Raw genomic sequence first — 16,794 nt, forward strand, 5'->3', positions numbered from 1 at the left:
CATGGGGAAGGCAGGAAAATAGATATCTGAGCTTGAGGCTAGCCAGGGCTACGTGAGAAAGGGGGGCAGGGGAAGGACAGAGGGAGGGAGGGATGGATGGATGGATGAACGGGCGGGCGGATGGACTGATGGATGGATATGCCTATCAGGCTACTATCTAGATAGTTCATGTTATAAAGGCACTGGCCATGGAAACCTAATGAGTTTATTCCTGGAGCCCCATAAAAGTAGAAGTAGAGGGGTTGGGGATTTAGGTCAGTGGTAGAGCGCAAGCGCAAGGCCCTGGGTTCGGTCCCCAGCTCCAAAAGAAAAAGAAAAGAAAAAAAAAAGTAGAAGTAGAAAAAAATCATCTTCTGACTTTTATCATGTATGTGGCATGTGTGCACCCCACATGCTTTCTAAAAGATAGAACATATAGCTAGGCTTGTTGCACACCTTTAATCCCAGCACTGAGGAGGCAGAGAGGTGGACCTCTGAGTTCTAGGCCAGTCTGGTTACATCAAAGTGGGAGTGAGGGTTGCATGTGGCATCTGCTTTCTAAAGAAACGGAAGTAAATTACAATCTCTTGCTTAGTTATCTTCACAGACTAGTCTTTGTTAACCATGTAACTTAGGAGTGTGCGTGCATGTGTGTCTACTGTCAGATTTGTCATTATTTTATATTGGTGAAATCAATATTCCTGCCACAAAGCAGGTGACTTCTGTTTCTGGTTACCTTGTGTCTGTCTCTTCTTGGAGGGGGACGAATGCCATTTGAAACCAGCCCTAGGGTCCTCAGAAAGAAATCTGTCTGAACCATGGCACATGCTTTTGCTTAGATCTGTTCTTTCTCTTAATGTTCTCATATTCCAACAAGGAATTCTGAAGCCAAGGACAGTTCAGCACCACCAGCTTCTTTTCTAGGTTCTAGCAAACGGAGAAGAAAGGAGGAAACCACAGGGAAGAATGTAAAAAGGACACAGCATGAGTTAGATCATAATGGTCTCGTTCCCTTGCCAGTCAAAGTCTGCTTCACGTGTAACAGGTATTTTTTTTTTTCTGTCACCCCTTGTAAGTCCTATGTGTTAGTTAAATGTGGACAGCTTATATTCGATGGTATAAGCATGCAGAATTAGTTGACTGACCACTTCCTTGAATACGTCAGTAACAAATTACCTGTAGAGTCCAAGTACAGAGCCAAGTATATAATGCATGCCTATAATCTCGGCACTTAGGAAGTTGAGGTGGTTTTGGAAGTTCAAAGCTAGCCTAGGCTAACAAGGTCCTACCCTTCCTTGAGGGATTCTTAGTTGATGGGGAGGCAGTGCCATTTTATTTAATGGTATTGCCACTGAAGAGTCCATATTCAATAGTAATCCCCTACCCAGATCATGTAAGTAACCCTCACTAAAGCCAGTGGGTCAACACTGAAGGGACGGACGCTGAGTAACCACACAACCTAAGCAGACGGACAAGACCAACTTTGGCAAGTTATTTTCTAACTTCTGCATCGGAGTTGTGGCACACACACACACAAACACACTCACTAAATATAAGAAAGAAAAATAGTTTTAAATTCAATGCCACACCCATAAAAGACATGAAACTCACAGGGGCTTGTTGAGAGGGAGGGAGGCTAAGAGGATAACGGGAAGCGAACATTACAGATTTACTGTACAACTGTCAAAACATGAAATCATAAGAAGCTGGGTGTAGTGGCGCACACCTTTGATCTTAAAGGCAGGCAGATTACTATGAGTTCCGGGCCAACCTGATCTACACAGTAAATTTCAGGCTAGCCAAAGGTACATAATGAGACCATCTCAAAAAGAAAGAAAAACCACAGAAGTACTGGTGGCTTACATTGACGGTCATTGCTAGACTTAAACTGCTCAGTGGGTTCAGGTGCTTGCTGCAGAGCCTTGAACTTGACTTTAACCCTGAGAGCCCATGTGGTGGAAGAAGACTCCATCCCTAAATAAACACATGGCACATGTGCTTTTCCTCCTTCCCAATACACACAAAAGGGTTGTGCCTTTTTTTTAAATTAGGTATTTAGCAAATTGTTGAAGATAATTTTTAAAGTGTTATGGGTATCTATCTGTACCCTTGACTACCCAGCCGCCCTAGGACACTAGTTTCCTTCAGGTAGGCTCTCCTCAGTTATAGGAGCCAGATGTTTCAATGCCTGAAACTGGACTTTCGTTGGCTTGAGTATATCAGAAAAACCGTATTATGGTTGGAGTAGACTAGCAGGAGAAAATGCTTACCTTGCACAGTTGGATCCCCAGCATCACGTAAACCCAGGATGGTGGTACAGACAGTTATGCCAGCACTCAGGCAGAAGATGCAGGAGGAACAAGGATTCAGAATCATTCTCAGATGTACAGTGAGTTGAGGCTACATGAGACTATTTCACAACCATCCTCTCAACCAAAAAAAGTATTCACACCGAAAACTACAGAAAACTAAATGGTGGTCCATTAGACCTGTAGAACTTGGCCAGGAAAAGCTTTGGTGCTGTACATTTTTGGGACCACTGGTGTTTGCTTACAGCCTCTCCTCATTTCTTGCCTCCATCTCTACTTATCAGCACTGGTTATCTATCTTTATACTGAAGAGAAGTCGTTTGTTCTGTAGTTACAACTCCAGAAAGACTGCTCATACATTATTACTGCATTTGTTTGTGTGAGGGACAATACACAATTACCACAGCATATGCATACAGATCAGAGGACAGCTTGATCAAGTTGGGTCTCCCTTTTATCGTGGGTCTGATGACTTGAACTCAGGCAGCAGATTTGTCGGGAAGGGCCGCTGACCCTGGGCCCTTACACCAGCCTCTTGTTTATGTATTTATTTTTAAGTGACAATTCCTTAAAGAATAGGAAGATCAGAGAGCAGAGCCAAGCGCCAAGCATTGGTCACTGTTGCTCTGACATCGACTTTAGCCATACTCCAAATTAACATTGAGATTCACAAGATGCATTCTTCCTAGAAGATCAAATAATGCCTGAAGAACCTGGTTTTCGTCTTCCTTACGGACTGGGTTTGACAGAACCCTAGAGGGAGGGAAGTATGGACAGGACAGAGCTATGAAGACTGAGGAAGAAAGGATCTTTTCAGAGTAGCGTGGTCTTGAATTTTTTTCCACATTGCCCCAGAAATCACCCATCACATCTCGTTCCTCCGCAGGAGTTGTCGAGTGGCCCCCCTCATCCAGTGTGACTATTGCCCGCTTCTGTTTCACATGGACTGCCTCGAGCCCCCGCTCACTGCCATGCCCCTGGGCAGATGGATGTGTCCGAATCACATCGAACATGTGGTGGTAAGCACATAGTGTTTAGTCAGCTCTCTACAGGCCCAGCTGGAGCAGGGACCGATCCCCTAGAAATAGTGTCCTCCACTTTGTGCCAGGGTGCAGTGTGATCTTGCAGGTGCCGGGTTCAGCAGACCGTCCTCAGTTCTATTTGATGTAGCTCACTCGTGCATCTTCCTTTCCCCAGTACCTTGTTTGGCAAGGCTTGACTTGCTTGCTTGTTTGTAATTTTTACCCCACAATGAATTAAACGATTGCTATTAATAGCTGTAAAGACTGAGTATTAGAGCCAACCTTAAAAAAATAAATGGCTGGCTGCCAGGAGTCCGTGTGGCCCAAGCATCCAGTGAGTTTCTTGGATTACTTCTTTATAACTACCCTGTGTCAGTCATCCTGGGTTTTTAGTGAGTTGTTGAATGGCACCTTCGTGCACTGAGCCATCTCACAGGCTCTCTTCAGACACTGCTTCCTACACTAGAACAGATCTGTTATCTACTCTTTGCAGGACAGATAGTCCTACACAGTCACTCAGAGGTCGTAGGGGGTGACTTCATGGGAAGGTATTTCTTCACAAAAACAGCCTTTCCAAATTAAACCATTGACTGCTGCTTAAGACATACAATGGGGATAGAGGTGTAGCTCAGTGACAGAGCACTTCGAGGCCTGAGTTTCATCCCCAAGACAATGGGTAGAGAGGAGAAAGTGGTAACCATGGAACTTTCATTATACCGTGAGCACTGAGGAAAACCCTCTGTAAAAAGTCACACAGAGAAGGATGGAGAGTAGAGGGGCAGAGTGTTTGCCTAGTATATATGAAACTGATCCATTCCTAGCACTGTTACACACACACACACACACACACACAGTGTGCATACAGAAGAAGTGTGCATACAGAAGAATCACTTCCTTTCTTAGATCCATACCATTTAGAGAGACTGACCTCGGAAGATGCGTCTCTGTGGCTTATTTGCTTCCTGCTGAAACATTTAAAAAAAAAAAAAAAAAAGCCATGAACAGTTCACCCAAATATGCATCCTAAGGAACAGCAGGTGAAAAATTTTAGTTGGTTAATTTCATTGGCCATTTACTTTGCTAATGAAGCTGCAGGAACAAGTCTTACTGGGTTGTTCTAAAATTTTTTTTTCCTTTGTTGGTTTGGTTTGTTTTTTTGGATAAGGTTTTTTCTGTGTAGCCCTCTGTCCTGGAAGTTGCTTTGTAGACCAGGCTGGTCTTGACCTTGTAGAGTGCTACCTGCTGCTGCCCCCAGAGGACTAATATTAAGGCTGGATGCCAAGATTTATTTTTACCAAGACTAGAGAGTTGACTCAGCAGTTCCTGCAGAGGACCCATGTTCAGCTCCCAGCACCCACATGGCTGCCATCTATAACTCCAGTTTCAGGGCATTCAGCATTCTTTTCTGACCTCTGCAGGCAAAAGATTCATAATTTTTTTTTAATTATTTCATTTTTGAGATGGTCATATTCTGTAGCCCAGGCTAGCTAGTAGATCAGGTTGGTCTCAAATTCACAAAGGTCTAACTGCCTCGGCTGCCTCCCAAGTGCTGAGAGTGAAGGCTCACATTGCCATACCCAATATAAAATATTAGTTTCTTTTAAATCATTAAGATTTATTTTTATTTATGTGCGTGGTTGTTTGTCTTTGTGAATGAATGCCACATGAATGTGGGTGACCTGAGGGGACAGAAGTGGAGGGCATCAGACACCCCAGAAATGAGTGCAAATGGTTGGTTGTAAAGCCACTCAACATGTGTTCTCTGGAAGAGTATTTCTTATCCAGATCCTATCTTTTGAACTAAAGTATAGGGGTCAGTGTATCGGAAGAGATTGGAAGTGGCATGGGTTCTCCATTTCTCCCTCCTCTCCCTTTGACCTTTAAGAGCAGGCCAGAGCTCTCTCCTTCAAGGGAAGACAGAATAACTGAGGTGAGTTAGTTCAGCAATGCTCCCTGGTACCCTAGAACAGGAATAGGGCAGAACAGACAGGATTTTTGACTAGTGTGGGCAAGGCTTCTGTGTAGGTCAGCTTTTTATATGAGAGATTGACTTGATGGCTAGAGTGTCTGGTTCTTTGGCTCTTTTGCAGGGCCAAGATCTGCATCTCCTTTAAAATCTATGCTGCTAGGAGTAATCCTAGGGTTGTTCTGACCTAGAGTATGGTCAGGCTAAATGAGAAGGCACTTCCAGGTTACTTCACTATTTAACTCCCAAAAGCAGGAGTTTCCTTGCCGCCTGACGGGCCTGCTGACACCCTGTCCAGGCAGAAGTAGCCCATTCCATTGAGAGCTTCTGGGTTTTGGTTGTATTTTTTTATTTTTTGTTTTAAGCCCAGAGAATGGGGCTAAGCTGGAGGGGGGCAGCAGCCTTCACCAAAGTGGTGTCTGCTCTGTCTCCAGCTGAACCAGAAGAATCTGACTCTGAGCAATCGGTGCCGGGTGTTTGATGGATTCCAGGACACCATCTCACAGCATGCTGTCAAAGTAGATTTCCTGAACCGAATCCACAAGAAGCACCCTCCCAACCGCCGTGTGCTCCAGCCCGCCAAAAGGAGAAGCTTGAAGGTGAGTGTCAGCCCTTCAGTATGGGAAAGATGGTGGTCTACTGTTTGTTTCTCTTGTGGCACAGAGGACCACAGATGGGGGACTGAAGCTCCCTGAGATATGTTTTTGGTGTCTCAGCAAGTGATAAATGTGACCTCGTGTAGCCATACCTGAGGATGGTAGTCAGAATTACAAAGGCAAGACTCCAGGAGTGCTTTTAAAATCTGTCTATAATACTCCAGAAGATAAACACCCTTCAGCCCATTACCCTTCAGCCCATTACCCTTCAGCCCATTACAAGTCCAGTTGTGGTCCCTGGACCACATATAACATTTGTCTTAGTGTTTCTATTGCTGTGATAGAACACCATAACTGGAAACAGCTGGTTTTTGTTTTTGTTTTGTCTGGTTTTTAGGAGGATTGGTAGCTTACAACTCTCAGGTCACACTTCACTGCTGAGGGAGGTCAGTTCAGGACCTGAAGTTAAGAACTGATGCACAAGCTGTGGGGGATGTGCTTGTTAGCATGGACCTCATGGTTTGTTCTGCTCACTTTCTTACAGCTCTTAGGTCTACCAGCCCAGCGGGTAAGACACCCACAGGCCAATCTGGAAGGGCATTTTCCAGTTGAAGTTCCTTTTTCCCAAATGATTCTGGCTTGTGCCAAATTCAAACCAGCCAGCATACTTGACTGTCTCTTACATTGTCTGTCCCTGTTAAGTGATCCCCTTCTGAGAACTCTGATGAGGTGACATTGGAATTAATCAAGCAGATATCCATGTAGGAGATGAAGAGTGATGCCTAGCTGAAAATATATCACTAAAGCAACTGTGATTTTGTTAGGATATAGTATTTCTATGTACTTCATACTACTTAACAATATCCAAAGAGACTGAGAGAATTTCCTTCATTGAATAACATTTGTAGCTATCTAGGTGGTAGTGGTACACATCTTTAATCTCAGAACTGGGGAAACAGAGGCAGGTGGATTTTTTTTTTTTAAGTTCGAGTGAGCTTGGTCTACAGAGTGAGTTCCAGGACAGCCAGGGCTACACAGAGAAAACTGTTACAAAAAAAGAAAGAAAAGAAAAGCGTTTGCTATTTCTCAAAGTATTCACTCCCCATATTCAGTTGATCTAGAAGGCTTAGTACACTGTATACCCATATATAAACTTGTTCTTTTTCTTTGGAAATAAACCAATGCATGTACTGTGCTGGTGGAGATTAGCAGTTCTCAAACATGGCCACTTGGTGGCACCCATATTTTAAGCTCCTTCACACTATTCCTACCTATAGATGGTCTTTGGTACTTTATGGGTTCTTTTTCCCACCCTTTATCCCCCTGGTTTCACTTCCTATTACTAGAAAGGATAGATGGGTGACAGAGAGAGAGATTAGTGAAGCTAATTTTCTTTTGTTTCTTCTTTGAGCACAACTACTAAAAAACCAAAAACACCCATCCACCCCACCCTGCATGACCATCAACCTCACCTATTGGGGCTCTGAAAAGTTCCCAAAATTCAGAATGTCACCAATTACAGAAATTATCTGCAGCTGGCAAACCCACACCTCTGTTAGAGCATGAAGCAAGTCACCATCAGCTGCTCCAGACCATCCAAAGCCACCACATTTCCCCACTCCTGGGGAAAACAAAAGAATTTTATAATATTTCTGGGGTTTTTTTTGTTTTGTTTTGTTTTGTTTTTCCTTAAGAAACCAAAATTTCAGAATCCTCACTATACCCGTTACCTTTAGTGAGTATCCATCTAGAACTAGCAAAGATAGTAACTTGGAAATTGTATAGCAAACTCTTAACAGGGTCACTATTTACCCTCTAGTAGAATAATTTTCTCAGTGTATCTCATTGCAGAAATAGGCTCTAAGGTGGTGTGCCTCATACATCTAGGTAAACAGATCTAAAAGTAATCCAAATTGTAATTCATCTACCATGTAACCTCAGAAGATAGCTTGGGTACTAAAATGAACAAATCAGAAGGCCTTGGTTAAGTCTTTTCCTTGGCTTTCCCCTAAATAGTTTATTGTTGAGGAGAAAGTCAGGGTTATATAATAAAATTCCGGAAGTATAGTTTGTTCTCAGACAGTTTGAGCATGGAATGAGATATACAGTGACATTGGACCAAGGCCTTTATGCTTGACCTATGTCAGAGCTCCCTGGCTTCTTTGCCTTTGTGTTCTTCCTCAGGGCACGGCCATAGTCTAGCTTCATCCTCCTGTTGTTCCAGAGAGCCCACAGCACTGTGTGGTGATTCTTAACTTCATGTTCCTTGCCTCTGCTCGTCTTTACTGACCTCTCTCACAGGTAGATCATTTGGATGGATTTTTTGAGACAGGGTCTCTACTTAGCCCTGGCTGTTGTGAAATTCATTGTGAAGTCCAAGCCAGCCTCAGACTCACAGAGAATCCCCTGCCTCTGCCCCGAGTGCTGGAATTAAAGGTGTGCAGCACCACTTCCCTGCTGCATTTTTTTCTTTCTAATAATAGCACCTCAAACGTACCTGCACCCTAGGATGCGTTTTGTTGTGTTATACTAACGTCTCTCTTTGTCCAACTAGACTGAGTTCCTTGAGGGTAAGGCTTCCGTTTTATATTCACCTCTGGACCTCTAGGATCTGGAGCAGTGCCAGACTCATGAAGCACTCAATAAGTGTTGGTGTAATTTATGAGTGGTTCTTTCATTTGTGTCTTTTGCTCTTATGTAATGTAAATCAGAGTGTCGTTTTTTCTTTATCAAAGAAGATTTCGGTTGTCTCATGAATCATGAAGGAATGGATGATGAAAATGAACATTGACTAATGTAGCCTCATCTAACTTACTTCTCAGTTACCATTCGGCCATGGCACTAGGGCATACAAATCTCTAGCCTAGACCACCCTGAAAGCCCAGTCCAGTGTCAGTCTTGCACGTTTCAGGACAAAATGGAAGACAGCATGCTGTAGTTCTAGAATTCTGCAAGGCCTAGATCTTAATGAAGAACAGTGAGGTCCCTACCTATTGTTTCTGTTTCTGTACCTTTTCAGAACAAGATGTCTGTGCTTGGGTTGTCACAGGACAACCCAAGACAGTTGCAGCACACTGAGCCTCTTTGGTTTTGGTGGAGCACAGAGTAGATGATCCCTTGGGCACCAGCACTTCAGTCAAAACAGTATCCCATTAGGTCAGATTCAGCTGGCAGATTGGTACTATCACCATCTCTTTCCTCCTGTCCTAACAGGTTCCTGATGCTATAAAATCTCAGTACCAGTTTCCACCCCCTCTCATTGCACCTGCGGCCATTCGGGATGGGGAGCTGATCTGCAGTGGGGTCCCTGAGGAATCGCAAACGCACCTTTTGAACTCTGAGCACTTAGCCACCCAGACAGAGCAGCAAGAGGTGAGTGAAAGGATTGGGATCCCAAGTCACCAGATCCTCGGTGTCTGTCATTCCTACTTCTGCCCTACCTCCTATCCTCTAAACTGTGAGTGGTCCATGGGGAATCCCAAGCTCATATGCCAAAGACAAGAAGGTAATTTCAGTCAGACAGGCTGCTCTCCTCCTCAGTCCCCCGCTGCTGCAAGCTGGGCAGTTCTGTCTGTAGCCAGAGATTTACAGAGAGCTGTGTCTGTCTCACAGACAGGTGAGGGGATAGTGCCGGGCAGAGTGGGTACTGGGTTATGTGCTAAGCGTTGATCACAGGAAATCTCAGCCTCCACTGGCTGAGTCTGTACTGCCAAGTGCACTGATGAGTCTTGCTTAAGAATGACAGTGGGATCCCTTTCTGTTGACTCGTGTTGGAACCTTGGAAACAGTGCTTGTCAACTCTGCTGTGTCATCTGGCCACTGCAGCAGGATGGACCAGCGTCTCCCCGGCCTCTCACTGCCTCTCCTCTCCTTCCATTGCAGTGGCTCTGTAGTGTTGTTGCCCTCCAGTGCAGCATATTGAAACATTTATCTGCTAAGCAGATGCCTTCGCATTGGGACTCTGAACAGACAGAGAAGGCTGATATTAAGCCTGTTATTGTGACTGACAGCTCAATCACCACCTCCCTGCAAACAGCTGACAAGGCACCTCTACCTTCCCACTACCCTTTGTCCTGCCCCTCAGCAATGAGCACCCAGAATTCCCTGGGCTGCTCTCCACCCCACCAACCCCCAACCCTAGAGGATATCAGCTGCAGTTCTTGTGTGGAAAAGTCCAAGAAAGCCCCTTGTGGGACTGCCAATGGGCCAGTGAACACAGAGGTAAAAGCCAATGGCCCACACCTCTACAGCAGCCCCACTGATTCCTCGGATCCCCGGCGACTCCCTGGCGCCAACACCCCTTTACCGGGCCTCACTCACCGGCAAGGCTGGCCCCGGCCCCTCACACCACCATCGGCTGGGGGTCTTCAGAACCACGCCGTCGGCATCATTGTGAAGACAGAAAATGCCACTGGCCCCAGCTCTTGTCCCCAGAGGAGTTTGGTACCTGTCCCAAGCCTGCCCCCTTCCATTCCCAGCTCTTGTGCCAGCATCGAGAACACCAGCACTTTGCATAGAAAGACTGTCCAATCACAGATAGGACCTTCGTTGACAGAATCGAGGCCTCTGGGCTCACCCCCAAATGCCACCCGGGTGCTCACTCCCCCCCAAGCTGCAGGAGACAGTATCTTGGCCACAGGCGCCACCCAACGATTCTGCTCACCAGCGCCATCATCAGGTGAGTTTCAGTATTCCAGTATTGTCTGGAACAATCCTGTGCTAATACAGACTTAAGAGTCCAAAACATTATGTCCCTGTGAATACTTGAGGCCTTTAATCTCTGTGTCAGTGATCCATCTTCCCTGTATTAAGTCACTTCCTTAGGATGGCCTGCCAGGTCAGTGGCAATACTGGAACTGCAGTTGGTTCACTAGCCCCTCCTCTCACCTTCTGGACCTAGTCTTCCTGTTTGTTCCATCACCTCTAAAGGCACATGCTTTCTGGAACCACTTGGGTCAGCTGGAGGCTCAGTGTATGCATTCACATAGCAGTCTTAAGTCTATATCTAATGCAGATTCTCAGAGGCAACTCATTGGAGGAATGCTCATGTTCGAGGAGCAGGGACAGAGCAGTGTTGCCGTTCATGTAGTTATAAAGTGGGATGCCCGCAGAGGTTGGTCTGGCCCAGAAGCTTGCCCTTGGCCATATGCCTAAAAAGAATCCTGTAGGTCTGTCCATGGCCCAGTATAGACTTATTCTCTAGCTGCCCCAGGCAGCATTGGGACCTCGAGCTTGCTGCTCCCAGCATCTGAACCAGGTTTCATATGCTGCTTTCCCACATGACTGACGTCATCCTCCCAGTCAGCAACCAGGTGCCTGTGGTTTCCTTGCATGGGAGCCCCTGGTCCTATTTCCAACTCTGTACTGCAAGTGTGAATGAATTCTGCCAACTGTCGGTTGTGCTTCAGCAGAGAGGAATTGCAGGTGCCACTTCTGTAAGAATAGAGGAGCAGAGAGGTGGGTGCTCATGAGCCAAGAATGAAGCAACCTCAGCACTTGCCCCAGAATAGTAGATTGCAGCAGTTCTCAGTGCTCTGGAAACCCTGCGTGCCCGTATGTTATTGTTCCATCTGCCCTTCCTCACCACACGTTTTTAGCTCTAGGAGTTCCAGAGCCTGTGGGTTGAGAATCAAGAAGGGAACATCACCTTGGGTCCGAAATCCAGAACTGTCTCAACAATGGGGGATTGGACCGGTGGGTTTCCCTCAGGCGACGTAAGTAACAGTCTTCCTGCTCCGTCCCCAGATGGCAAGGTCAGCCCCGGCACGTTATCCATAGGAAGCGCTTTAACCGTACCCTCTTTCCCAGCCAACTCTACTGCCATGGTGGACCTCACCAACTCACTTCGAGCATTTATGGATGTCAGCGGAGGTGAGTAATGTCCCATTAGCATTCAACTTCTTTTAAAGAGGGATAGGAGATGGGGATAAGTGTGTCCGTTTGGGTAGAAGAATGGGAAAGAAGGCACCTTCTCTTGTCTCTGCCTTCTGGGTTTATACAGTACAATCAAAGACGAAGAGAAGGAGAGCACAGCCACGCTGAGCCAGAGGGAGGGGAGAGCAGAATCACATTAGGCAGATCCCCTGGCAGCAAAACAGAACCAGGTTGTTTCCGTCTGGAAAACTCCAAAGTTAAAGAGAATAGAGATGAGTTCTCTGCACAGAGAGTGGGTAGAAAAGGTCAGTCTGTATCAGACATCTAGATCTTCCTCACAGGCAACTGGGTATATTGGTCCTGTCTTTCTTTACTTAATATTAGCCTACCTTACTACAAGAAGCCACTGCTCTGGGCCCTTGTCACTGCAGAGGGCATGTGAGGTACCCATTTTCAAATCTTTGTTCCATTGTCTGAACATTGTCACTTGCTGGATTGGCCCTGTCACCCTTATCTGCTTCCACATTCCATTTCTCTCAGCTTTTTGATCTTTTTCTTTGGTTGATAGAAATCGAGATAAATATGTTGGACGAGAAGCTGATCAAGTTTCTGGCCTTGCAGAGAATACATCAGCTTTTCCCCTCCCGGGGTCAGGCTTCACCGGGCAGTGTTGGGACACATCCGCTGGCTTCTGGAGGGCACCACACAGAAGGTGCGCGTGCACATACCTGCCGCCACACCATCAGCTCTCGTGTCTGATGTGTGTGGATGACCACCGTGCTCCACGGAGACTCTGCTTTCAGTAGCTCACACTCTTTGTACCTCTGGGTTTAATAAAGCATGGCGATTTCTTTTTTTTCCTCAGCACAAACAAGATAAACAATTTTTGGTCAGACTTGGGGAGTTTGCCATAACTTTTTTTCACAGAAGTCCACTTTGATTCATAACACAACAGCTACCAATACTTTGGGGTATATGTTGTATTCTTTCTGTTCAATTACTCCGTAATATTTGAACTAGGTTTTCCCAAGGTTTAAAGTGAGAAATAGAAAAATAGTAGGAAATTCTTCTCCAGGGTTAACTCTGTTACCTCTAAGCTCAGCTCAGCCCTTCAGAACCTTGTGCTTCGGAAACTTAAAGTACCATGCCAGCAACATCGGAGCAAAAGCCTTCACTAGAAACAGATTCTAGACTGCTCTGTCACCAAAGAGGCCTGAGTTCTATCCCTAGAGCCCACATAGCAAAAGCTAGGTATGGTGATGCTTGCTTACAGTCCCTGAGGTGAGCGAGTAGAGGTAGACAGACTGGCCCCTTGGACTCACAGGCTGCCCAGCCTAATCCACTTCTTGAATTCTAGGCCAGTGAGAGACCTTATCTCCCCCCAAAAATAGAATATGAGGAACAACACCAGAAGTTGTTTGTATATATGTGAACACAAATGTGTGTGAACTCTCACAAGTGTGTGTGAACTAGCATACAGGAAATTAAAATTCACAAATAGCCAACTAAATCTAGGTTAGGTTTCTGGTGGGAGTGGCGGTAGTTCTAGGAATCAAACCCATTGACTTAGTGAACAGGTACTGTAGAACTAAATTATAATTATGGACTCCATAGGCAGTGATGTGCTCATTAAAGCCTGAGAAACAGAGCTGTACCTTATGTTTTCCATGTTCTCTCTATTACTAGTTGGAATGTCCTTGTTAAGCTCACCAGGTGCCCAGGAACTTAAAAGTACTCATGTCCTCATTCTGTAACCATCTTCAATGAAGATCCTTCCTAACCTGTATTGAAAATGCTATGGTTGTGGGAAAGCATTTCTCTGAAGCAGCTCTGGGGCAGGCATGAGTTTGAGCATGAGCCACCCAGTAGGAGTTTTTTTCAAGACCACCAACCATAAATTCAGGATTTGTTGGTTTGTGTTTGGGTCACAGGTTCTGGGTTTCTGAATGATCCTATCCCTGTGTTTGTCTTATAGTGCAAAGGAAGGAGGTACAGGCCCGAGCTGTGTTCTACCCCCTCTTAGGGTTGGGAGGAGCTGTGAACATGTGCTATCGAACCCTCTACATCGGGACAGGTGAGCCAGCCAGGAGTCTGGGAGGGGCACTGGATCTTCAGCCTAAAGATGGACACTTAAAGAAACCCTTTCAGAGGTTGATGGGTCTAACTAGTGAGTGTCTAGGCAAGGAGACTAAAAATCCAGACAATCCAATGGGGTACTTCCTTGGCTCAGGCCTTTTGCTTTAACTGCCTCTCAGCAGAGTCTGGAACACTATAAGGAGAAACTTGAAAAGAGGACACTTCCTTATTCTCAGGGTGTAATAAACTCACACATAACCCTCCTTTGTTAGTTTATTTTGGTCATCACGAGGATTTAGGATAGTATCTCTGTAGTCCAAAGTGGTCTTGAACTCATGTCTGTCCTCTTGCCTCAGCCTCTCTAGTACTACAACTACTGGTATTGCCCACCACACCCCCAATCACCCCTTATCCTAGAAATTGCCCTTTAAAGTGCCCTGGATTTACCATCCTTTTCAGTAACTTACTGCTCTGTCTGGGTAGCTGCCATTTATTCAATGCAAATTAAGTTTTAGAACAACAAAGGGAATTGATGAACTCAACAACATATATCTGTAATCCCAGTACTTCTGGAATGGACGCAGGGAGATCAAGAGTTCAAAGCTGCCCTTTATTATAAAGGAAAGGAAAAAGAAAAGAGGTTCTGAGCTACCTTGAAGTTTCTACTAGCAACCACCCAGAAACTAACTCCCCTCTCTTTCACCTTCCCAACACATATACCTCACAGTCTGTTCTCTCCCTTTCCCTTGACTCCTGCCACCTTGCAGGAGCTGACATGGATGTGTGCCTTACAAACTATGGTCACTGTAACTACGTGTCCGGGAAACATGCCTGCATATTCTACGATGAGGTGAGAGGCAGAGATGGGTGGGAGGGAGCTTTCCTAGCCTGAGGTCTTTCCCCAGCACTGGGTTCTGGCCACAGGCAGAGGCAGATGTGAAAGGCTTGGCATTCCACCATGGCAGCCTGCTCTGGTGCAGGAGCAAGCTGTTGTTGCAGCCGATGTTGCTCACAGAAACATTTGAGGGAGGCCACCTCCAAACAGGGAAGGGACCAGAGTAGAAGGAAGCCAAGCTCTGTATGTCCCTGAGTTTCATCATAATTGTGTGCCAGTGACTATCAGATCAATTGGAGCCAGTTCTGAGGAGCAGAGAGAGGGAATATGGAGTCACTAGGCTTTCAGAGGTGAGGTTTTGGTGGATTCTGAAAGAGGCAGGCTGTAACCAAGGAAGAGCATGACCTTGCTAGGCTCCCCAGGCTTCACACAGCAACTACACATCCTTATCTCCCTCCTCAGAATACCAAACATTATGAGCTGTTAAACTACAGTGAGCACGGGACAACGGTGGACAATGTGCTGTATTCATGTGACTTCTCTGAGAAGACCCCGCCAACCCCCCCAAGCAGTATTGTTGCCAAAGTACAGAGTGTCATCAGTAAGTTGGAGCAGAGGCCTGTGGCCACACAGCTAAGGCCCCAGTCACCTTGATTCTACCATGCTGTCAGTGACCTACAGTTCCTTCCTTCCCAGCCCCATTGGCCAAGCTCACTGTTGGTGGGCCTGGGAAAGCCACCAAGAATCAAGTGCTGAACACCCACATATGTGTCAGACCCTGCTGGGGACTTGAGACTCCAGCCCCATCTGAGCATCCCTCAGCCCTGATCATGTAGCATAGAATGGGGAGATGCAGGGGGCCAGTACTGCCAGTCATCCCAGACAGGTCAGCCATTCACTGTTCCCCTCCTATGATCATGCCCCTTTTTCCCAGGGCGCCGCCGACACCAGAAACAGGATGAAGAGCCAAGTGAGGAGGCAGCCATGATGAGTTCCCAGGCCCAGGGGCCACAGCGGAGACCTTGCAATTGCAAAGCCAGCAGCTCAAGCTTGATCGGGGGCAGTGGGGCCGGCTGGGAGGGCACAGCCTTACTACACCATGGCAGCTACATCAAGCTGGGCTGCCTGCAGTTTGTCTTCAGCATCACTGAGTTTGCGACCAAACAGCCCAAAGGCGATGCCAACCTGCTGCAGGATGGGGTCTTGACCGAGAAGCTCTCTCTCAAGCCCCATCAGGGCCCTGTGCTGCGCTCCAACTCCGTTCCCTAGGCCATTGGCCTGGACACCACCCAAGACTCCTGCAATGCAAAAATGTATACGAACCAAGCCCGGGTGTTTTCTATACCAGAAACCCTTCAACTACAATCTTTGCATGAAATGAAGAAAACCTTTTGACTGTTTTTTAAGACTTTTTTTCTTTTCTCAAGTTCTAGGGGGCATTTGCACATATATTTGTACTCAACATTTCATGGGAAAGCGGCAGACCGAGCTGAGGACCAGCATGGGCAGGGAGGGGAGAGCCTGGTCTGGACACTTCTTCCAGCACAATCCCTTCCCCCGCCTCCTGCTCCTTCCCCTCGGCCGCCTGCCCGCTGTTGTAAAATAATCAGAAACTTGTTCTATTTTGTGGCAGTGACAATAGTTTTATATTAAAAGAAAAAATACAGTTTTCATACAGCAAAATCTATACAATATCATTGTTTTATTTAATATAAAGATCGCTACCCACTCCTCTCCGTGGTTCCCACCCTACAAGGATCCCCTTTCTGCAGCGGTTGCACTACTGGTAGCTACTGTGTATACGGACAAATGAGAAATGAATTCTTTTTCTGGCTGTCCATCTATTTTATTTCAAATAAGGAAAAGTGTATTTGGATTTTGTGTAAATACATCTAGTGATGGCATTTTTTCAATGTTTTTAAGAACTGTGTACAGTACATGTGGTAGAGTGTTTTTCTCAAATTGTCTATTGTAGCGAAGGCGTTTTTGTCGTAAACCTGTTATGTGTCCTTTTTTTTGTTCTCTGACCACTTCTCTTCCTCACCCAGATACTTCCTCTTCCCCACAACTAGTACCAATGTACATAGTAATTGTAATGTTTTAGACTTTACAGAAACTTTCCTGTATTCTGTATATA

The 16,794-nt window shown here is 45.9% G+C and overlaps 1 protein-coding gene across 3 annotated transcripts in view; it reads left to right on the top strand.

Moving 5' to 3' along the window:
- Positions 1 to 16,794, top strand: part of Phf12 (PHD finger protein 12) — a 45,992-nt gene extending 29,198 nt beyond the window's left edge. Inside the window, exons 5-15 of one of the 3 annotated variants that reach the window (XM_032911712.1) lie at positions 904 to 1,024; positions 3,175 to 3,307; positions 5,711 to 5,875; positions 9,086 to 9,244; positions 9,755 to 10,550; positions 11,618 to 11,743; positions 12,315 to 12,458; positions 13,722 to 13,820; positions 14,590 to 14,672; positions 15,120 to 15,258; positions 15,592 to 16,794. In XM_032911712.1, coding sequence (XP_032767603.1) covers positions 904 to 1,024; positions 3,175 to 3,307; positions 5,711 to 5,875; positions 9,086 to 9,244; positions 9,755 to 10,550; positions 11,618 to 11,743; positions 12,315 to 12,458; positions 13,722 to 13,820; positions 14,590 to 14,672; positions 15,120 to 15,258; positions 15,592 to 15,926 — 2,300 coding nt within the window. In that variant the 3' untranslated portion in view covers positions 15,927 to 16,794. The other 2 variants (XR_004388993.1, XM_032911713.1) reach the window with 2 other exon arrangements.

The sequence above is a fragment of the Rattus rattus genome, chromosome 9 (genome assembly GCF_011064425.1).
Source record: "Rattus rattus isolate New Zealand chromosome 9, Rrattus_CSIRO_v1, whole genome shotgun sequence".
Taxonomy (NCBI): domain Eukaryota; kingdom Metazoa; phylum Chordata; class Mammalia; order Rodentia; family Muridae; genus Rattus; species Rattus rattus.